General features: G+C 35.0%; 1 protein-coding gene across 1 annotated transcript in view; it reads right to left on the bottom strand.

Moving 5' to 3' along the window:
• STXBP5L (syntaxin binding protein 5 like) overlaps positions 1-24,407 on the bottom strand; it is a 404,610-nt gene that overhangs the window by 158,472 nt on the left and 221,731 nt on the right. The window contains exons 10-12 of the mRNA XM_034659194.1: positions 18,939-19,017; positions 13,958-14,112; positions 8,983-9,055 (exon numbers count right to left, since the gene is read on the bottom strand). Of these exons, the coding sequence (XP_034515085.1) occupies positions 8,983-9,055; positions 13,958-14,112; positions 18,939-19,017 (307 nt within the window). The remainder of the gene's footprint in view (positions 1-8,982; positions 9,056-13,957; positions 14,113-18,938; positions 19,018-24,407) is intronic.

The raw sequence follows: 24,407 nt of genomic DNA, 5'->3' as shown, positions 1-24,407 counted from the left end.
CAATTAAATGGAAAAAAGGAGGGAAGGGAAGAAGAGTTAAATTACTTTGAAAAGGAGTATAAAGCTGCAATATAATAACATGAAACATGGTTAAAAGTAACTATTTGAAAGGAAAGAGAATACAAATTTCTTGTAATAGACAATGAAATGGGGATGTCACAAAGATTTTAAAACATGGTGCTGCTGAAGGTGAAATGTTAAGTAACAAAATGTCATTTCACATGATTATATAAACTAATGAAAAGCATAAGAATAAATGTATATACTGAAAACACTGAATATTAAAGGTATAGTGGGCCTTGAAAGAGATTAGCCAATTAGATAAGGTATAAGAAACCAAAAAATATGGCACAGAAAGAAGAGTACCACTGAGATCAGAACAGTGTATATATATATATATATATACACACACACACATATATATGTGTATACCATATATATGGTATATTAGAACTCAGAGGAAGAGACATAAATCCATACATGTATATAAAATTTAATTTAATCAAGTTTAATGTTGATAGAGTACCCAGGTAGAAGCAGTGATGATGATCTTATGGCCTTAATCCTTAATCCTATATCCCTTTCAAAATACTGAAATATGCTGCAAATGAGCATAAAGAACTTTGGCTCTGACATTTTTTTGGTAAAGATTTATTTATTTATTTGAGAGAGAGAAAGTATGGTGGGGAGGTGGAGAGGGAGAGAGAATCTCCAGTAGACTCCCTGCTAAGTGAGGAGCCCCAAACAGGGCTCAATTCCACAACCATGAAATCATGACTTGAGTTGAAATCAAGAGTCAGATACTTAACCAACTGAGCTACCCAGGTGCCCCATCTCTGACATTTTTAAATGACACAGAAGGTAGAACTCAGGCTGTAAGTCATTCAACAAAAATTTACTGAGAACCTACTTCATGTGCAGACAAAGCTCCTCCTTCATGATGCTTACAGTCTAGTAGAGAATCTTTAAAACAATAATAAACAAATGGAAAATTTTATCTGTGTCAGAGCTATGAAGGAGAGGAGCAAGGGAACTATGCAAGTCTGTAATAGGATATTTGATAAAATTATATAAGTAATGAAAATTTTTAATGAGGAAATGATATCTGAGTTTCTTATAGATGTCAATAAGAAGAAAAAAGAAGGGAAAATTAATACAGAGGAGAAAGAATGTACAAAACTTCTGCATGTATAAGGGCTAAGAGAAGATCAGTGGCTCTAGAGTATAGAAAATCAGAGTCAGGAGGAAGATAACAGAGTAGGAGGATCCTGAGCTCACTTTGTCCCATGGACACACCAAGATAACAACTATATCTGTGCAACTAACTCTGAAAATGATCTAAAGACTGGCAGAACAGACTTTCCATAGTCAATTGTAGAGAAGAGGCCACACTGAAAAAGGTAAGAGGGGCAGAGTTGTGGTTGGGACCCAAACCCCTGGTAAGACTAAACACAAATGAGAGGAATATCAAGCATGGGGAAGCAAGAAGATTAGACCCCACACCAGGCATCCCAGGCACTGGGGACCTGCACTGGGAAGACGAGTCTCCATTTACACAGGGCTTTAAAAACCAATGGGGTTTAACTCTAAGAAAGCCAGAGGAAGATAGGAAACTGAGTCTCTGTGCTTAAAGATCCATCATAAAAAAACAAAACAAACAAACAAAAAACCCACCAATTGAGACACAGCACAGAAGCAGTAGTTTGAAAATTTACTAATCTCAAAAGGTGCAACGGAGGGACAGTGGTCTTCAGGAGACTTCTCCAAGAACAAGTGTTGGTGGGTGCCATTTTTCCTTCCATCCCCCAGCCTAGATAGCTGGACAGTTGCAAACCAGCCCTAACACTCCCCACCTATCTTGCTAGCACTATGTGCCCTATCTCATCCAACCCACCTGCCTCTGCAGGCATCCCTGCAAAGCAGCTCCTGCCCCTCTACAACCTGCAGTCATCTCTGGTAGGGACGAGTGCCACACCAAAATGACTCCTGCTCTGGGGAGAGGCAGAGATAACCCCACACAGCAGCATACCTACAATTCCAGCAATCAAGCCTTTTAGTGACTATGCAGAGAGCGAGCCCTGCTGGTCAGTGTACCCACAGTTATGCTAGAGATTGCAAATACCTAGTCTAGTTCCTGGCCCCACCCATCAATAAAAGCCTCTGTGTGCCAGGGGTGTGCCTCTGCAGAGGCTAATTGTAGACAGCTAGGCTGACTGTTGACCCCACCCACCTACAAACCCACAGAGACCTTAGGCCCCTCAACAGCACAGGCACCAAACCTATCCAGTGCACCCAAAGAAGGCAAAGTAGATCATTGCAGCTGACTGGGCTGAGGACAGATACTGCTCAGTCACAAACTAGAGTGCACAGAACCCCTGGAGATTACACCCCAGGAACATCTAGCTCTGGTGACAAGGGGAAATATCACTACTTAAGGGCACCACTTCTTCTTCTACATAAGGCCACTATTTTCAAGACCTGGTGATATAGCTGACCTCCATAATACAGTAAAACAAACATAGAGTTAGACAAAATGAGACAGAGAGATATGTCCCAAAATGAAAGAAAAAAATCACAGCAAAAGATCTAAGCAAAGCTGAGATAAGCAGTATGCCTGATGAAAATGCAAAGTAATGGTTATAAAGATATTCAATGGACTTCAAGAGAGTGGATGAATTCAGTGAGAACTTCAACAAAGAGATAGAAAATATAAAACAACCAGGCAGAAATGGAAAATATAATATTTGAAATAAAAACACACTAGAGGGAATAAACAGAAGATTAGGGCAGAAGACTGGATCAGGAATCTGGAAGACAGGATACTGGAAAGCAAGCAACCAACCAAGAATAATAAAAAATGAGAATAGGTTAAGGGAACTCAGCAACATCCTCAAGAGTATTAACATTCACATTATAGTGATCCTAAAAAGAGGAGAGAGAAAAAGAGGCATAAAACTTATTTGAAGACATAATAGCTAAAAACTTCCCTAATCTGGGGAGGGAAACAGACATCCAGATAAAAGAATCACAGAGAGCCCCTAACAAGGTTAACCCAAGAAGGTCCACACCAAGACATATAATAATTAAAATGGCAAAAAGTAATGGAATTTTAAAAGCAACAAGGGGGGGGGGGGAAGTTACATAAAGGGAAATTCCATAAGGCTATCAGCTGATTTTTCAGCAGAAACTTCCTAGGCCAGAAGAGAGTGGCATGATATATTCAAAGTGCTGAAAGGAAAAAACGTGCAACCAAAAATAATCCAGCGAAGTTACCATTCAGAATAAGAGAGAGAAAAAGTTTTCCAAACAAAAGTTAAAAGAGGTCATCACCACTAAACCAGCTTTATAATAAATGTTAAAGGGAATTCTTTGAGTGGAAAGAAAAAGCCATAACTAGAAGAAAATTATGGAAGGAGGAAAGTTCTTGGGTAGAAGCAAACATGTAATGAAGGTAGTAGATTAATCACTTATAAAGCCAGTATAGAGGTTAAAACACAAAAATAGAAAATTATATCTACAAAACCAGTCAAGATATATACAAAATAAAAATATGTAAATTACGACATCATATACATAAAACATGGAGACNTTAATCACTTATAAAGCCAGTATAGAGGTTAAAACACAAAAATAGAAAATTATATCTACAAAACCAGTCAAGGTATATACAAAATAAAAATATGTAAATTACGACATCATATACATAAAACATGGAGACAGAAATTTAATGCTTTTAGAATGCATTCAAACTTAATTGACCATCAAGTTAATATGGACTGCCATACCCATAAGATGTTATATATGAACCTAATGGTAACTACAAATCAAAAACCTACAGTAGATACAAAATAAATAGAAAGTAATCCAAGTGTAACATTAAAAAAAGCCATCAAATCACAGGAGAAGGGAGCAAGAGAAGAAGAAAAGGACAGAGAAAAACTACAAAAACATGGAGACAGATTAGAAATTTAATGCTTTTAGAATGCATTCAAACTTAATTGACCATCAAGTTAATATGGACTGCCATACCCATAAGATGTTATATATGAACCTAATGGTAACTACAAATCAAAAACCTACAGTAGATACAAAATAAATAGAAAGTAATCCAAGTGTAACATTAAAAAAAGCCATCAAATCACAGGAGAAGGGAGCAAGAGAAGAAGAAAAGGACAGAGAAAAACTACAAAAACATGGAGACAGATTAGAAATTTAATGCTTTTAGAATGCATTCAAACTTAATTGACCATCAAGTTAATATGGACTGCCATACCCATAAGATGTTATATATGAACCTAATGGTAACTACAAATCAAAAACCTACAGTAGATACAAAATAAATAGAAAGTAATCCAAGTGTAACATTAAAAAAAGCCATCAAATCACAGGAGAAGGGAGCAAGAGAAGAAGAAAAGGACAGAGAAAAACTACAAAAACATGGAGACAGATTAGAAATTTAATGCTTTTAGAATGCATTCAAACTTAATTGACCATCAAGTTAATATGGACTGCCATACCCATAAGATGTTATATATGAACCTAATGGTAACTACAAATCAAAAACCTACAGTAGATACAAAATAAATAGAAAGTAATCCAAGTGTAACATTAAAAAAAGCCATCAAATCACAGGAGAAGGGAGCAAGAGAAGAAGAAAAGGACAGAGAAAAACTACAAAAACATGGAGACAGATTAGAAATTTAATGCTTTTAGAATGCATTCAAACTTAATTGACCATCAAGTTAATATGGACTGCCATACCCATAAGATGTTATATATGAACCTAATGGTAACTACAAATCAAAAACCTACAGTAGATACAAAATAAATAGAAAGTAATCCAAGTGTAACATTAAAAAAAGCCATCAAATCACAAGAGAAGGGAGCAAGAGAAGAAGAAAAGGACAGAGAAAAACTACAAAAACAAGGAAATAATTCACTTTAAAGGGACTAAATGCTCCCATCAAAAGACTTATATGACTAAATGGCTAAAAAACAAGGCCCATCTATATGCTGCCTATAAGAGGCTTACTTCAGACCTAAAGACACATACAGACCGACAGTGAAGGGCGGAAAAACAAACCATGCAAATGAAAGTAAAAACAAAACAAAACAAAAGAAAACCAGGGGTAGCAATACTGATAAACTTTTAGCCCGACTCATCAAGGGAAAAAGAGGGAGGACTCAGAGAAAATCAGAAAGGAAGAAAAAATAACAACCAACACCACAGAAACACAAAGGATTATAAGAGAATATTATGAAAAATTATATGCCAACAAATTGGACAACCTAGAAAAAAATGGATAAATTTCTAGACACATAATCCTCTACAACTGATTTAGGAAGACAGAAAATTTGAACAGAACTGTTACCAGTAATGGAATTGATTCATCAAAAACTCCCAACAAACAATACTCCACACCAGACAGTTTCAAAGGCAAATTCTACCAAACACTTAAGGAGGAGTTAAATGTTTTCTTAAATGATTCTAAAAAATAGAAGAGGAATGAAAATTCCAGATTCATTCTATGAGGCCAGCATTACTGTGATACCAAAAGTAGACAAAAATACCACAAAAAAAAATTTATGGGCAAATATCTCTGATGAACACAGACGCAAGAATCCTCAAACAAAATATTGGCAAACTACATTCACAATACATTAAAAGCATGACTCACCATGATCAAGTGAAATTTATGCCAGGGATGCAAGGATGGTTGGTATTCGCAAATCAATGAATAAGATACATCGTGTTGACAAGAAAAAGGATAAAAACCATATGAACATCTCAATACATGCAGAAAATATTTGACAAAATGCAACATCCGTTCCTCATAAAAACTCTCAACAAAGTGAGTTCAGAGGGAACATACCTCAGCATAATAAAGGTCATATATAAAAAACCCACAGCTAACAACATACTTAGTGGTGAAAATCTGAGCACTTTTACTCTAAGATCAGTGAGAAGAGAAGGGTGTCCACTCTTGCCAGTTTTATTCAACATAGTACTGGAAATTCTAGCTGCAGCATTCAGACAAGAAAAAGAAAACACATCCAAGCTGGTAAGGGAGAAGTAAAACTGTCATTATTTGCAGATGCCATGAGACTATATATAGAAAAACCTGAAGAATCCATCAAAAAAACTGCTAGAATGGATGAATGAATTCAGTAAAGTTGAGGGATAAATAATTAATATATAAAAATCTGTTGCATTTCTATACACTAATAATGAAGAAGCAGAAAGAGAAATTTAAAAACAATCCCACTTACAGTTGCACCAAAAAGAATAAAATACCTAGGAATAAACTGAACCAAGGTGATGAAAGACTTGTACTCTGAAAACTATAAAACATGATGAAAGAAAGATGACAGAAATGGAAAGATATTCCATGCTCATAGATTGAAAGAATATCATTAAAATGTTCATACTACCCAAAGCAACCTTCACATTTAACTCAATCTCTATCTAAATACCAACAGCATTTTTCACAAAACTAGAAAGAATCCTAAAATTTGCATAGAACCACAAAAGACCCCAACTAGCCAAAGCAATCCTTTTTAAAGATTTTTTAATTTATATTGGAGAGAGAGAGACTGGTGGGGAGGGGCAGAGGGAGAGGGAGAAGGAGAATCTCAAGCTGACTCCCTGCTGACCATGGAGCCCCATGTGGGGCTCAATCCCCCAACCCTGAGATCACAACCTGAGCTGAAACCAAGAGTCGAACACTTAACTGACTGCACCACCCAGGTGCCCTCCCCCCGAAGCAATCTTGAGAAAGAAGAACAAAGCTGGAGGTATCTCATCAATTCCAGATTTCAAGATATACTACAAAGCTGTAATAATCAAAACAATATGGTACTGGCAAAAACAAAACAAAGCAAAAAACCAAAAAAAACCCCAGACATATAACATAGTACAACAGAACAGAATAGAATGCCCAGAAACAAACCCATGCTTATGGGGTCAATTATTCTACAACAAAGGAGGCAAGAATATGCAATGGGAAAAAGACAGTCTCTTAAAAAATGGTACTATGAAAACTGGACAGCTACATGTAAACAAGTGAAATTAGACCACTTTCTTACACCAATAGACAAATGAATTCTAATTAAAGACCCAAATGGACCATAAAACCTCTGGAAGAAAACATAGGCAGTAATTTCTTTGACATCTGCTGCAGAAACAATTTTCTAGATATATCTCCTCCAGTGAGGGAAACAAAAGCAAAAATAAACTATTGGGACTACACCAAAATAAAAAGCTTTTGTGACAGTGAAAGAAAACAATCAACAAAACAACAAGGCAACTTACTGAATGGGAGAAGATATTTGCAAATGATATATCTGATAAAAGGCTCATATCCAAAATATATAAATAACTTATACAAATTAACACCAAAAAAAAAAAGGAAAAACAGACAAACAAATAATCTGACTAAAAATGGGCAGAGGACTTGACTAGAAGTCTTCTTTTCCAAAGAAGACCTACAAATAGCCAATAGACAGACACATGATAAGATGCCCAACATCACAAATCATTAGGGAAATGCAAATCAAAACTACAATGAGATGTCACCTTAAACTTGTCAGAATGACTAGAATAAAAAAGAAAAGACATAAGTGTTAGCAAGGATGTGGAGGAAAAGAGACCCTAGTGCACTGCTGGTGGGAATGTAAACTGGTTCAGCGACTGTGGAAAAGTTTTTTCAAAGAATTAGAAATAGAAATACCATATGATCCAGTAGTCCTACTACTGGGTATTTATTAAAGAAAACAAAACACTAATTTAAAAAGATATATGCACCCTATGGTTATTGCAGCAGTATTTCCAATAGCCAAGATATAGAAGCAACCTGTATCTATCGATCGATCTATCTACTGAATATTATTCAGCCATAAAAACTAATGAGATATTGCCATTTGTGACAACACGGATGGGACTGGTGGATGTTATCCTAAAAATAAGTCAGACAGACAAAAATACCATATAATTTCACTTATATGTGGAATCTTAAACAAAACAAGCAAAGAAACAAAAATACCAGATTCATAAATATAGAGAACAAGCTGGTGATTGCCAAAGAGGAAACAATGGGCTGGGGGGGTCAAATAAAGGGGATTAAGAGCTACAAACTTTCAGTTATGAAATACATAAGTCATGGAGATGAAAAGTACAGCATAGGGAACATAGTGAACAATACTGTAATAATACTGTAATGCAACAGATGCTGATTATACATATCATGGTGAGCACTGAGTAATGTATAGAACTGTTGAACCAATATGTTGTACACCTGAAACTAATATAACATTGTCTGCTAAATATACTTCAATTAAAAAAAGAATAAAGTGAGGGAAAATCACTTTCATGCCTATCATCATTTACAGTGAAAATGTGTAGCAAGAAGACAGTGTTCATCAATTTCATCTGCTTTTATTGTCCATGTAATGGAGTTGAGAGAGCCACTCTAACAGCAATATTTTATATTTGTTACCATTGCCTACAACATAACAAGAAAGAAAAGAAAGTGAAAGAAGGCCTCCATCTTCTCTACCCTCCAGATCCTGCTCTTCTGTATTGTTGCTGCAATAGTCCAATAATACTTTTATCATGTGCCATTTTCCTTTAGTCAATATCTAGCAGATGGCCATATAGTACACTGTACAAATTTTCATAACAATTGTGTTTGCTTAGGTTAACAGCAGACACGTGATCCATTTTATGTGTCCTGAGTCTCCAAATGCATCTTTCCAAACATCAGGTGTTGCCTTTAAAATGTGTTACAATTTTGTGTGTTTCCTAAACTCTCCTGGCTTAGTTTTCATTATTGAACCAACTACATTTCTACAATTCTAGCATAACGATATTCCACGTAAAGCATATTTACCATCTAATATATTGTCAGTTATCTATAACGTCTTCCCGTATTTTAATTGTAATGAATAGAGTATAAAAATAGTGTTAATCTATAAATAACTTACTTGCTTTGTGTCAGATCAACTACAATGAGATCTTTCTCCAGAAGTACTACAACAGCATAAGGTTCTTGAAATTCTACAAGTAAAAAATAAAAAGTGGAAGTTTTCATATTTCATATTGTATAAAATCACAAACTTTCATTTCCTTTATCTCCTTATAAATGTTATTTAAATGATTTCAGAAGACCAAAATATGAGCCGAAGTAAGAAGTAACAAAGAGCACTTTTAAAAAATATTGTTGTGTTTCTCAGACTTAATGTTTAAGGTCATTATAGGGAATATGAAAACAAAAAGTTGAACAGGCATAGAGTTAAACATTTCTCAATAATCATGAGGTGGTGATAAATTATTTGAAGAGAGTCTGTCATCTCTGTCTCACAAACATTTATCTTATTCTTCCATAACCTTCCATTTTAGATCTGATTTCATGCTTACAAGATGTTCTAAGGAAATAGTTCTGCCTTCCTTAGCTGTGATACATTTTTACCTCCTTCTGAGAGCAACACTCCTTATACTAAAAAATTTAATTTTAATTCAATGTGATTTAACATGTACTTAAAGATATGTCCCTAAGAGTATATACCTCAAAAAGGCAGGGAATCTGAAGATAGTCTAGGATTTTCAAATTCCTAAACTTTAACCCCCTCCTCCTCCTTTCAATATGTTCCAGCGACTATTCTCAGAACAAAGGATATTTGGAGAATAAAATTGACAAGGTCCTTATGGAGTTTACATTCTAGGGGTGTATACAAACCATGAAGAAGTAAATAAATAAGTTCAGAGAATAATGTGAGCTATGAAAAGAAATATCAAAGGTAATGGTATAAGAAATGACTTGTGGATGGTGGGAGAGCACTGATGTACTTATTGTGGTCAGGGAAGACATTGCTTTCCACCTATAATAGGGACTAATAAAGGAAAGGCACAGTTAAAGTGTTCTCAATTTAAGGAAAAAGTATTTACGAAAACATCTTACATGATATTTGATTCTCAGTAGCTAGAATAGGTATTACTTTTTTTCATTTCATAGCGAAAACTGAAGTCGAAAGAGGTTATGAGGTTGGCACAAATTTACAAAGCTAGTTAACTGAAAAAGCTGGAAATTTAACCCAGGCCTTCTGATTCTAAATTCTCATGTGTTTTCATTATTCCAGCAGTTTTTTACTAGCTACTTTAAGTATTTAATCCTAAACTCAACACTCACTTGGTAGGAATTTTATTCAGAGTATTCAAGTCTTAGGTGGGAAACTGGAAAAGATGGCCTTCACAGTCCTTTATAGTCTTGAGAAACTGTAGAACCTATTCATATTTATAAGTCACATGCTACAAGAGAAAAACTAGGAAGAGAAACCCCAAAACTGAAGAGTGCATGTCTTGTTTGAGTGCATGTCTATGTGACAGTATGCAGTCTTTATCCTGTTTGCCACTCAATCTGTTCTCAAATTGAGGCTTCCTCCACTTCTCCCTTATCTCTTAGAGCTGTTTTAAGTTTTTAACATTATTTCAGTACTTCTGAATTTAGGGGTTCTTTATTTTATTTATTTATTGTTTGGTTTGTTTTTCAGTTGAAGGAACACTGGAGTTCTATACTATTACTTTTTTCTTTGTCTTCTCTCTAGGGCAATCATTGATTGGGAAGCAACTGCTACAAAAATAAAATAGCTGAGACATTGACATGAATGATCAAAATTCATAATCATTTTAGGTAGTTATATCTGTTTTATCACTTTGGGTAGGTACATCTGTTTTAGATTATTATTGTTCCTTTTCAAATAATAAAAACTGGTAGCAAAAGTTTCACCTTTGTGGAAGTACTTGGTGTACTACAGTAATCTCTGAATAAAAAGATTTCCTTAGGAGTCAGTATTAGGTTCAATTTTGTATATATTAACAGTTTGATCTTAGTCAAATTCATTAACTTATTAGCTCAATTAAATTCAATTTCTTTACCCATTGATATGGCAAAATAATAACTACCTTAGACTAGTATGAAGATTAGATGTATATGAAGATGTTTAATGCAAAGCCTGGCACATAGTACATGCTCAGTAGATGCCAATAGTATCACTTCCTCTAAGGTTTACTTTTGAGCAGGCTCAATCTTTTAACCTTAGCTCCCAAACAGGTAAAAAGCTCTATCATAATTACTATTTCTCTGAAGAGAAATTCATTATTCATGATGCCTGTAGAGGACCAGATACAGTTAATTGTAAAGGTGAAATTGATGAATTCTGAGTATAGTTGCTTAGTTACTCTGGGCAATACCCCCTGAGATAAAAGGCGTTTGTGTTCTTTGAAAAACAAGTTGAATTGTCAGATGTCACAAACGATTTATCAATATTAAAAAGTGTTAATAAAGTTATTTTGTGTAACATATGCATAAGATTTATCACTATGTGGCTGTAAAGAAGAATGAAGTTCCATATCTGCTAGTATGGAATCATACTCAAAATACACTGTTAAGTGAAAAAAAGTGTAATATGGAATAGCACATGGAATATGTTCTCTTTTGTACAAAAAAGAGATAATGTATACATAAGTACACATAGGCATATACATAAACTTTTTGGGAGAATACATAAACTTAGAAATAGTCACTTCTGGAAGGGCAGTAAGTTTTCATTATATACTAATGTGTATGGTAGGGTCTTTTCTGGAACTTTTATGTATTATTGTAGCCAGAAATAGTTAATAAAATACATTTATATTTTACTGAGTAAAGTATTTCTCTTAGCTCCTGACAAAAATTCCATCCTCATTATCAATACTTTGAAAAACAGACATATATGTAGCTTGGAAGTGATTATAGTTATATTTATAATTTACTCAATATTATTAGAGATTATCCTAACATCTCTACTGATGTGTAGAAACTTACACACACACACACACATAAATGTATGGTTGCAGAGATCAAACACTACAAGTCCCAATTACTGGCACATACATTTTTCTCTAAGCTCTTTTATAGGAGGCATTTTCCTAAATTCAGCTTTTAGCTTTCTGTTTGTTCTTTGTTCCTTTATCATTCATTCTCATAACTCCAAAGAACATCTATATTCTGATAATTGATAAATAAATATTAAAGACATTTTCTTTCTCTTTTTCTGCTCTCTAAGCAACTCTACTGACTTATAATCAGACTTATCTTTTTCTCTTTCCAAAAAGTGTTATTATTGCATATGAAACCACTATTCTTTTTTTAAAATTTTATTTATTCATTTGAGAGAGAGAGAGAGAGAGAGAGCATGAATAGGGGAGAGGTGGCAGGGGCAGAGGGAGAGAGGAGCCCAATGCAGGACTCAATCCTAGGATGGCTGGATCATGACCTGAGCTGAAGGCAGACGTTTAACTGACCGAGCCACCCAGGCACACCTGAAACCACTATTCTTAAAATATGTTCTCTTTGACTCATCTATCATGTCACTCTCTAAACCTAATTGGTGACCAAATTCAGTGGGTTTCCTCTTTCCATTCCTACAGGCAGCCCTGTGTTTCAGATCTTGACCATTTTAATGAACATTGTCACAAAAGCCTCCCAGCTGGAATCTGGAATTTAAGATTTCAGAGTCTGTTCAAACTCATTCTTCAAAGTCTATCTAAAGCCTACTTTTTTCCATGAAGCTTTGCTAGAATATTTCAGCTATTGACTGTCTCACTAGCCTATTAATTAGTACACTATTTAAACTCTGACACATATAACTCAGCACTTAAGTGTTATATTTTTTAAACTTAAGTCATAATTATCTCCCTCACCCAACTAGATTTTATGTGATTTGACATCAGAGACCAGTTTCATGCTTCATCTGTATTCTCAGTAAGTCCTTGTAGTACTGAGGCCATAGAAGCATCCAATAAATACTTGTTGATTAATTAACAACACTGGTAACTTGTCTGTCCCAGCAACTCTGGAAATAAAGTGCCACACTGACTGTTATTTCATATCAATTTATCCCATCTTTAAATATGAAACTAAAGAATTTAAAGCAAATTAATACAGTTGTAATAAAACAATTTATAGATCTTCATAGTTACAGAGTATGCTCATTTTGGCCTTCCAATAATCATGTGGGGTTAATATTATTATTCTCTTTCTAAAGATGATAAATCTAACTCATAAAAGTAAAATGATTTACCCAAGGTCACCTAGGTAGTGACTGGCAGAGCTAAATCATAAAACCAAATACTGTGCCTCCAAGTCTAGTGTTCTTTCTCTTATATATGTTCACTCTTGAAATTGTAGTTATATATATATGTACACACACACACATACTATTTTTAATCATAAACTCATATTTCGCTTTTTATGTTTCACACTTCTCAATTTTTAGATTTCACTAAAATATTTCATTATTATTAGATTTCATTATACAGTTTGCACATAAGTTTAGTTTTTATGTTTACAAAAAGTCTTTATATTCAGGATGCATCTCTCCTCCCGAAAGCCCTTTTAATTATTCTCAAAGTTGAAATAAATCACCAACCACACATCAGCAATCCTAGAGGAATCAGAGGTGCTGCAGTTGCATCTGAAGCAAAGCCAGATGTGAAACAGATGCACTACCACCAGAGTTATAGATCACTGATATCAGGTAAGTGCTTTAACTTTGATTAGTGTTGGAATGGGATGGGTGGAGCTGGTCTAGGAGAGGCTATTAGGAGACCTCAGTTTCCCCAAGTGATTTCACCCTGGACCCCTATCGGACCCTCCCAGCTCAGCTTCCACCATCCTTATCAAAGTTTAAAGCACTTACCTGATATAAGAACCTGAAACTCCAGCACTGCTGTACTACATCTGTCTTACTTCCAGTTTGTCAAGTAGGTACAGTTGCGGAAACTGCTCCAGCACCTGTAGCTCACAGTGTTGTACCATAGTGGATGTCAGCTGCCAAAACTAAAAATATTTAAGCTTAATTTTATTAGGAACTTACTTCACAAATGATTTTCAACATTAATAGTTTCATTTTTGTTACTTACCATTTGGATAGGGTGTTTCACATAAAGTAAGAAATTCAACAATAGGATGATCCATTTCAAGCACTGTAATTGCTTTTCCATGCATGATGGTTAAACTTGGTCTTCTGCAAGCTTTGTCATAGGACAGTCCACCAGAAAATATAATGAATGGCTCACTACATAGAAAAAAAAATTAATGAGATTGAGAAGTCCTTTAAGATGATACAGTACCATAGGACTGAGCTAATGAAGAATAAGTTTGGTAGGGATTATACACAATACAATTTGACAGCAAATATCTTTCTTAGTCCAAAATATCTCTCCCAAATGACTTACTATTCTACCATTTCCCTTTCTCTGGTTGTGAATTCTCACCATTAAAATTACTAATGAATCTGTCTAAAGGTGATGAGTTCTGTTGGGGAAAAGGTAGAGAAGTTGGAGGGAAATAGAGTTGCTCGTTGACTCATAAGAACATCTCCACATGTATTAGTTGATTCCCAAAACTCTGATCACTACCATTAGAATATTAAGCTATGTTAGTTTATCATATTAACCATTTGGCATGTAAGGTCCAAAATTCCTAAGGGATAAAAGAGGCAAATTTCAATATAAAATTAAATGCGACAATAGAAAGGCCAGAGTGGTAAAATATTGGAAGAAAGCAAAACCTTTTCTTGCTTTTATTATGACTCTGCATCAGAAAACACTGGGTCTGAAGTTAATTGCTGATATATATGCACTTCTCTGTAAACTACTGAATGAACAAAAACTTAACTCCTTAGGAAAATGCTCAGGAAACCACTCATGAATAATTGCATTAGATACTTAATTATCACATTAAATTCTCATAGTATAATCCTCATTTTATTAATGAGGTTAAATAACAACTAAGGAGAAAAACCCAAAAGAAAACAGACCTGTCAGATTTCAAAACCTATTTTCCTAAACAGTGATCTGTACTGCCTGTAGCAGATGACTCTGGGATTAATGCAGGTGAATTTATTTACAGTCAAGCAGCTATGGAATGGAAGGACAAAGATTCAAATTCAGACTCCAATGTAAATGTTTTTTACTTCTAGTCTAATGTTTCTAAAACTGTGGAATGTAACTTAAAAAATGTTCTGAAAAAATTTTTTAAGGTTTTATTTATTTATTTGACAGAGAGCACAAGCAGGGGGAGTAGGAGAAGGAGAAGCAGGCTCCCTGGTGAGCAGGGAGCCTGATGTGGGGCTTGATCCCAGGACCCCAGTTAGTGATCATGACCTGAGCTGAAGGCAGACACTTAACTGACTGAGCCATACAGGCATCCCTGAAAAATAGTTTTTAATTTAAAATTTGCACTTGCAAACTATATCTCCCTTTTGAAATTTTATAATTCAGGCCATATAGCAAAGATTCTAAGAAACTGTACAGTAAAGAATACAATTTACTTTATATAACCCAGAATTTCTCAGATCTCTCAAATGTATTTGATTACAGATTCCTATTTTTCCATGAATACAGTTAGTGATCAAAGGGACACAATTTGATAAATGCACACCACTCTAAACTGACTCTTTTACTATTTACTACAAGTGTATCCTGGTATACTGATCAGATGGATTATTACAAAAGAAATAAATAATTATATAACTAACAATGTCTTCACACATAAAACATTAATACAGATTAAAAATTATTTTTTTAGAGATTTATTTATTTGACAGAGCCAGAGAGCACAAGCCGGGAGAATGTCAGAGGGAGAAGGAGAAGCAGGCTCCCTGCTCAGCAGGGATACGGGACTCAATCCCAGGACCCTGAAATCATGACCTAAGCTGAAGGCAGACACTTAACTGACTGAGCCCCCCAGGAACCCCCAAATTAAAAATTATTGACAACTTTGATAAATCCCAAAGGCATTATGTTGAGTGAAAGGGGCTAGGATCAAAAGGTTACATAATATATAACTGCATTTATATGACATCTTAAAAAGGCAAAACTATACTGATGGAGAACAGATCAATGGTTATCAGGGGTTAGAAGTAGAGAAAAGTGTGACTATAAGGAAAAGCAGGAAAGAATTTGGGGGGTATGAAAATGTTCTGTACTCTTATTATGGTGGTAATTTCAGTAATCTATAAATGTGTTAAAATCCACAGTATTGTACACCAAAAGAAAAAAAGTTTTTACTGCATAATTTGTAAAATAAATATATAAAAAGCGTTACAATTTTTTCTCAATGAAGACAACAAGATTGAGCAATAAACTGTGCAACATAATATAGTACATACTAAAATAACATTTGTTGAGTATTTATGATATTCTGGGTATTGTGTGAAGATTATTGCATTGAATCCTTATGATATCCCAATGAGAAAATTATTGTATTGAATTCTTATGATATCCCAATGAGAAAACTATTATTCTCACTTAACAGATGGATATACTGAGGCTTTGAGCACTTTACACTATCAATAGGTGGCCGTGATAGAAAGGGATTAAAAGACTAGCAAAAAGTAATTTTTATTAATTACAGAGAACTTGATAATGTTAGAGGTAGCAGGTAGAGAGATCATTATTTCTTTTCTGAATAGAACAGATTTATTAAGTCTAGAGGGCATTGGTGTTGGGGCACCAATAAGCAATTTGGCGACTGGGGACCTATGATTCCTAAGCAGAATGATTGTTTATCCCTAGAAATGTAAAGCCAGTTTGTGAATGGTTGGTCTAAGATAAATTAAGCAGAAAACATACGCCTCGCATCTGCTACCTATGCAGTCCTTTAAGAGACCCTATTGCTTCAGCATGTTTGGTAGAGCTCTTCTTAAAGTTCTTTTTTTTTTTTTTTAAAGATTTTATTTTTATTTATTCGACAGAGATAGAGACAGCCAGCGAGAGAGGGAACACAAGCAGGGGGAGTGGGAGAGGAAGAAACAGGCTCATAGCAGAGGAACCTGATGTGGGGCTCGATCCCATAACGCCAGATCACGCCCTGAGCCGAAGGCAGACGCTTAACCGCTGTGCCACCCAGGCACAGTTCTTGCTCCTGTCGCAGCCACCCCAATTTCTGACATCACAAAGTTTCTACTGTGTACTAGATGGAGCAGAAATATAGCTGATTATTGTCACCTCCAGGCTATGGTCCATTTTGCTGTCACAATTTTTTAGTACTCAATTTTGGTGCTCCTCTGCTATTTAGTCTCCTCGTGTTCTGAGCTGTGGAACCACTGCTATTAAAGGTGACTTTTCTAATGTAGTAATCACAACAAACATACACAATGTACTAAAGTGCACAGTAAGTGGGATGATAATAATTATGATCAGTAATATATAATTATTTCACATTAGAAATCTGAAGGATTATTTCTACACAAAATTGGGTTACCAGTTACTAGAATAAATCCTTAAATTAGGATCAGTGGAATAATTTTAACAATGTGAAATTTCATGGCTTTGATAATGACAATAATGATAGCTTCTTTTTATCAAGAAATCCACTATGTGCCACTCATCAAACTTATGACATTACAAACTTCATGCATAATTTCATTTATTCTTCACAAACATCACAATGAGGTATAATGGATGAGGAAATTAAAGTTTAAAAGTTAATTAAAAATTTCAAAGTCACATAGCTGTCTTACCCCATATGCCAGGGATCTTAATTATTTTACACTGCTTTGACTTGAATTCCTGACTCCTAAAGTATCTTCTCTTCACCTTCACCCTTTCCTCACTTTGTGTGCCACCATCCTATTATCCCTTAAGCCCCATCTCGGGTATCCCCTTTCCCAAGAAGAAATTTACTGATTTCTCTTCACCGTTCTCTTCCTCTCTCTCTCTCTCTCTCTCGGCTGGGTTAGGAGTCCTTTTGTTGTGCTGTCATAGCATATATCTATAAAAGCACCTCACATGTTACATGGAAACCACTAGTTTATGGCCTTACTTCTACTAGACCATAACATTCAAAAGCAGGCAGCATTCTCTTTCATTTTAGTATACCAAACAGTTGCATAGCGTGTACTTAGTAATAACTAATAATATGTGTGCATAATAACAAAATATGTATATATGTAAAATGTTTCCATATATACTTTTTTACTAATTATGTTTAGTAACATTTGGCTGGACTAAAGTATTGATCTATCGTGTGTGTGTGTACATACATATATATGCATATATAAAGTGTTGTAAAAATATATACATAAAAATATACCATATATGATAGTTTATATATATAAACTAACTCATTAAAAATGGCCATAAGTTTATACTGTTAAATCTTTCAAAGAGCAGGTGAAAACAAACATTAAATGCATCTGTAATACTAAGAATACATTCCAGTGTGAACATTTAAGATATAAAGTAGAATTATCCAATTTAGAGTTAAAGTAAAATTAAGGTTTAGCAAGATTTGTAATTATGGTAATTCTGGATGAGAATATTGCCACTAATAATTATTGTGAGTAAAAAGAACATTCTTGATTTATAGGATAAGGCTGCTAATATATACATGATAAAATTTTATTATATATTATTATTCAATTTAATTTTCTATATCTTAAAATGTAGTACTATTTTATTATGCTAATATATATAAATATTTATCTTTCCAACTAACTATAATCTTTCCATGTTCAGAATGTAAAATCCTAAAGTACAGAGACTTGGTTATGTATTTAATTCTCTCATGTGTAAAACCAATAGGTATGCTTCTGCTTAATAATACTAAAGGATTGCTACTTGTAATGTGCATGGCCCAAAAATCTGACATTGTTAAAATTATTTTATATAATACTCATCTATTCATAGAAAGTTAAAATAATTAGCAATTGCTATTATAAAATTCATAATAATATCAGATACTCAAATAAGAAAGTTGTTATCAATGAAGAGGATTTAGCCAATTAATATAATTATATGAAACTTTAAATAATACATAATTATTAAAGGTTATTTGCCATTCTTGTTTCTGTTTCTTATATATTTTCCCAAATCACCCAAAGTAAAAAATTCATACCTGTTTCTACAGGTCTTGTATTCTACTTTAAGAATTGGTTTACAAGATTCAGATTTTCTTCCTTCTCTTTGACTTTTCCCTAAAGAAAGAAAAAGGATTTTGTTAAATCATATTTAAATTCTACACATCCATGACAATTTCAAAAGTCTGACTAAAGAATATAAAGAAAAAAATAAGGTAATTATGTGTTTTTCATAATAGGATAAATACAATTCTCTGCATCCTAACATATTTGTTGAATTTGTAAACAATTCGTTGAATCCTAATAATTGACTGCTATATAAGCAATAAAGTTATTTGTAAACTTATATCTATATTGTTTTACATTCTCCATGTATAAATCTGGTCTTATATAAAGTTATTTTAATTATTTAAGTTTTAAGATTACTTTAGAATTAAAAACATACACATACATACTTATCTGCATAATGAAATATATAATTATGAAAATCCATATGAGGCCCATTATAGATTTTACCTATAATACAAGCAAAGCCCTTTTGCATGCAGAAAGATTTGTCATTTTGATGAAATATCAAAATCATTGCATTGTCACCAAAATCACTTAACAGAAAGCCCATTAGACAATGAACACAGATGGTATATTTCAATGATATACTATATTTGCATAAAAAATAGTTTTCTGTAGGGAAAGTTTTATGTTGTTTAGACTCCATGGATTTTGAAAAATGATCAAAAGAGTAGGAAATGGAAGTAAAGCTACTTCTGCATTTAACATCTTTCTGGTTGTGATTTTGCTTATAATTCTATGTCTCATTTTGATAAAATTGACATGTTTTGAGATATGTTTCTTTTTTATTTTAATAAGTACGATTATTTACTCTTGTATTGCCACAACTGTTTATAGACACAGATACCTATTATGTAGATAGACGTTTATGTGCATTTAAGTTTAAATTTACAGGATAGCTTCAGAATGGCACAGTCATAATCCAAATAGGATGTCAAAATAATTTTATTTAATTTGTTTAAAGGGCAAGGTATCAGCATATAACATACCTTATCTGCTCCATGGCATGCTTTCTGAATTTGCTTTCTCTTTCTTTTACCCTATGTCAACTAAAGAAGCAATCAATAATAAAATATTGGTCATAATCATTCACATTGTAAAAAAAGAATTAAAAGTATCTGTATTATATATAAAAAGAAATTACTGACATTATATGTAGATCATGATGCCTTACAAAGGAGAACTTTGGCTCAGGGACTCACACTGAGCAGTGGTCTTAGGGGTAAGAAACAGCTGGTTAGCGATTCCTGGTTTGAGTAACATGTGGGAACAGAGCGAACTGAAGAAAATAACACAGCAAGGAAAGAGACCCATTCTCCTCAGTTGATATCTTTTTCATCCATTGCTTCTCTAATAATTGCCAAGCCATTAATCAAATCAAGACAGTATATTCGCTGTTGTTTATATATATATATATATGTGTGTGTGTGTAACCAATTACAATTTTTCAATCGATACACAGTATTACGCACTGATTTCAGTAAAAAAGAATAATATATAAATTAATTAATTAAAGATTTACTTCAATTTCCAACTCCAATAATTAATTTTTGGCTGAAGATTTTCAACTTTGATTATGTTCATTGCCTTTCAGTAATTGAAATATGTTTATATGTGGTATTGAAAAATTTGTTATAAAAATTGCATTTATTGCTACTCTTTATGTTCAAAGTACTATACTAAATGGCATAGTAAAAAGAAATAACTGACCACCAGGAAACTTAAAATTTACTAGTTTAAGCAGAGCATATATAAAACTGAGAATATGAGGTACCATAAACAAGTGATAGACTTGAAGTTTTGAGTATAGTAGGAGTACATGAAGTAGGAGTTAAGAATATTATGGTTTCACTCTATGACAGAAAAATGTACAGATTTTTACAGATGGCTTTCTAGAAGCTAGATTAAGCATTAAAAGATAGAACTTGGTAGTTCTGGTCCAAGATGGTGACATAGGAAGACCCTGAAACCCCCTCCATAGACACACCAAATCTACACCTACTAATTGAGCAATTCCTCCTGAAGAAGAACTGAGAGCCAGTTGAACAGCTTCTGCACAACAAAAGACAGAGACCACAAAGAGAACAGCACAAGAGAGGGGACACAATAACAAAGGGAACCTCTAACCCCAACACTGTGAACTACAGTGGGGAGGGACAGGGCTAAGGGACCATGAGCAGATTCATCTGTCCTGGGGTGTAGAAAAAAGTCACGGTTTAAAAGGGCCAACTAGAATATAATGGAATCAGCCAAATGGGAGAGGGACTGGAAGTCTCTTAAGGCTGACAGGACTGGCAAGCACCACTGTTTATGATCTCCTGTCCATCTTGAAAATGAAGATGGGAGTAGGGTCCAGGTGCCATATAGCTGGCCTCCCACTTCAGCAAGCCTTGGACCCCTAGCCCATGCCAGGCCTTGATGGCCTGGGCCAAAGAAAAAAAGTCAGTTTAAAAGAGCAACTACCATATAAAAGGTCAACCCCTAGAACTTCACCAAATGGCAAGGGAGCTGTGGAAACTTTCTCCAGGCTGGCAAGCACCATGATTTACATTCCCCTCTCCACCTTGATAGCATGAACAAGAGCCAGAATCCAGGCACATTAGCTAACCTACCACCTCAATATCCCTGGGCCCCTAGCTCACACCAGCCCCAGCCATCCCAACAAGACAGCCCCAGTGCAGTGCACACTGGAACACTCCTGGTCAGTGCTCACAGCAGCTCAAGCCCATTTGCCAAAGTGACACATGTGCAAAGCACTCCAGAACACTCTATGCCCACATAGTGTTAACTCCAGACAATTTACCAGGTACCCCTTGCATGGAGCACTTCAGAAACCCCTGGTCCATGCCCACTTTAGCTCCAGTTTCTCCACCAGGGCTTCCTCTGCATGGAGCACACTGGAAACCCCTAGTGTACACTTTGCCTCAGTTCCAGCCTCCCCACCAGGGTTCCCCTGTGTGAATCACTCTGGAACACCCCAATTTGCACCAACTTCAGATTTTGCCATCCTGCCAGAGCACCCTATGCATGGCGAGCCCCAGGATGCACCCACCCTCTGCCCCGCCCAGCACCCACTTCAGGTTTACTATCCTACTTGGATGTTCTCTGTGTGAAGAGTCCCAGGACATCCCAGCTTGTACCCAATTTAGCTTCAGCCATCCTGCCATGGTGCACTCTGTGTAGAGTCCCAGGATTCCATCCCCCAACGAAGCTTACATCCACTTCAGTTGTCCTGACAGGGCACTCTCTGTGTGGAGAGCCCTGGGACCACCCTGTTCCACACCCATTTCAGTTTCAGCCATACCACCAGAGAGTTCTCAGCACTGAGTGCCCCAGAACACATAGTACACAACAGCCACAGCTCCAGCCACACAACCAAAGTCACCAGGCACATACAGTCTACACAAGGGATGACAATACACAAGATCATTCAATCTTCAAATTTAGAAGAAGTGGCTGTCCCACCTAACTCACAGAAACAAAGGAAGTCAAGTAAAATGAAGATACAGAAGAATATGTTCCAAATGAAAGAAAAAGACAAAGCCTCAGAAAAAGAACTAAATGAAACAAGATAAGCAACCTACCTGATAGATTCAAAAGTAATGGTCATAAAGATGCTCAATGGACTGGAGTGAAGAGTGGATGAACTCAGTGAGAAATTTAACATGAGATTAAATATATAAAAAAAATCATTAGAGTTGAAGAATACCATAACTGAAATGAAAAATCCACTAGAGGGAATCAACAGATTAGAAGGTGCAGAAGTGATCTGAAAGGGTAATGGAAAGCACCCAACCTGAACAGCAAAAAAGAAAAAAATAATTGTAAAAAATGAGGATAGGTTAAGGAATTCCTTGGACAACATCAAGCAAACAAACATTCTCATTATAGGCATCTATAGGAGAAGAGAGAGAAACGAGCATAAAACTTATTTGAAAAAAATAATACCTGAAAACTTTAATAACCTGGGGAAGGAAATAGACATCCAGGCTCAGGAAACAGAGTTCCAAATAAGATTAATCTAAGGAGGTCCGCATCATGACACATAATTAAAATGTACAAGATTAAAGATAAAGAGAAAGACCTATATGTGAGACAGGAAACCATCAAAATCCTAGATGAGAACACAGGCAGCACCCTCTTTGGCTTTGACTGTAGCAACTTCTTACTAGACATGTCTCCATGTCTAGTAAAACAAAAGCAAAAATGAACTATTGGGGCTTCATCAAGATAAAAAGATTCTGCACAGTGAAGGAAACAATCAACAAAACTAAAAGACAACCTGTGGAATGGGAGAAGATATTTGCAAATAACATATCTGATAAAGGATTAGTATCCAAAATCTATAAACAAAACAAAAGCAAAATGAACTATTGGGGCTTCATCAAGATAAAAAGATTCTGCACAGTGAAGGAAACAATCAACAAAACTAAAAGACAACCTGTGGAATGGGAGAAGATATTTGCAAATGACATATCTGATAAAGAATTAGTATCCAAAATCCATAGAGAACTTATCAAACTCAACACCCAAAAACCAAATAACCCAGTTAAGAAATGGGCAGAAGACATGAATAGACATTTTCCAAAGAAGACATCCAGATGGCAAACAGACACAGGAAAAGATGCTCAACATCACTTATCAGGGAAATGCAAATCAAAACCACAGTGAGATACCACCTCACTCATGTCAGAATGGCTANCATGTCAGAATGGCTAAAATTAACAACACGGGAAACAACAGATGTTGGCAAGGATGCAGAAGTAGGAGAATCCTCTTACACTGTTGGTGGTAATACAAACTGGTGCAGCTACTGTGGAAAACAGTATGGAGGTTCCTCAAAAAGTTAAAAATAGAACTACCCTATGACCCTATGACCTATTAGGTATTCACCCAAAGGACACAAAAATACTGATTCAAAGGGACACATGCACCCTGATGTTTATAGCAGAATTATCAACAATAGCCAAATTATGGAAAGAGCCCAAGTATCCATTGACTGATGAATGGATAAAGAAGATATGTTTTTTGTGTGTGCGTATACACATAATGGAATATTACTCAGCCATCACAAAGAATGAAATCTTGCCATTTGCAATGACTTGGATAGAACTAGAATGTATTATGCTAAGCAAAAGTAGTGAGAGAAAAACAAATAACGTATGATTTCACTCATATGTGTAATTTAAGAAACAAAACAGATGAACATAGGGAAAAAAGGTGGGGGGGAAGCAAACCATAAGAGACTCTTAACTATAGAAAACGAACTGAAGGTTGATGGAGGGAGGTGGTGAAGGGTGGGCTAAATGGGTGATGGGTATTAAGGAGGGCACTTGTGATGAACACTGTTATATGTAAGTGATGAATAATTAAATTCTACACCTGAAACCAATTTTACCATATATGTTGATAAACTAGAATTTAAATAAAAATTGAAA

This window comes from Ailuropoda melanoleuca, chromosome 1 (genome assembly GCF_002007445.2).
Source record: "Ailuropoda melanoleuca isolate Jingjing chromosome 1, ASM200744v2, whole genome shotgun sequence".
Lineage (NCBI taxonomy): Eukaryota > Metazoa > Chordata > Mammalia > Carnivora > Ursidae > Ailuropoda > Ailuropoda melanoleuca.
This window is presented reverse-complemented; position numbering and strand designations above follow the sequence as displayed.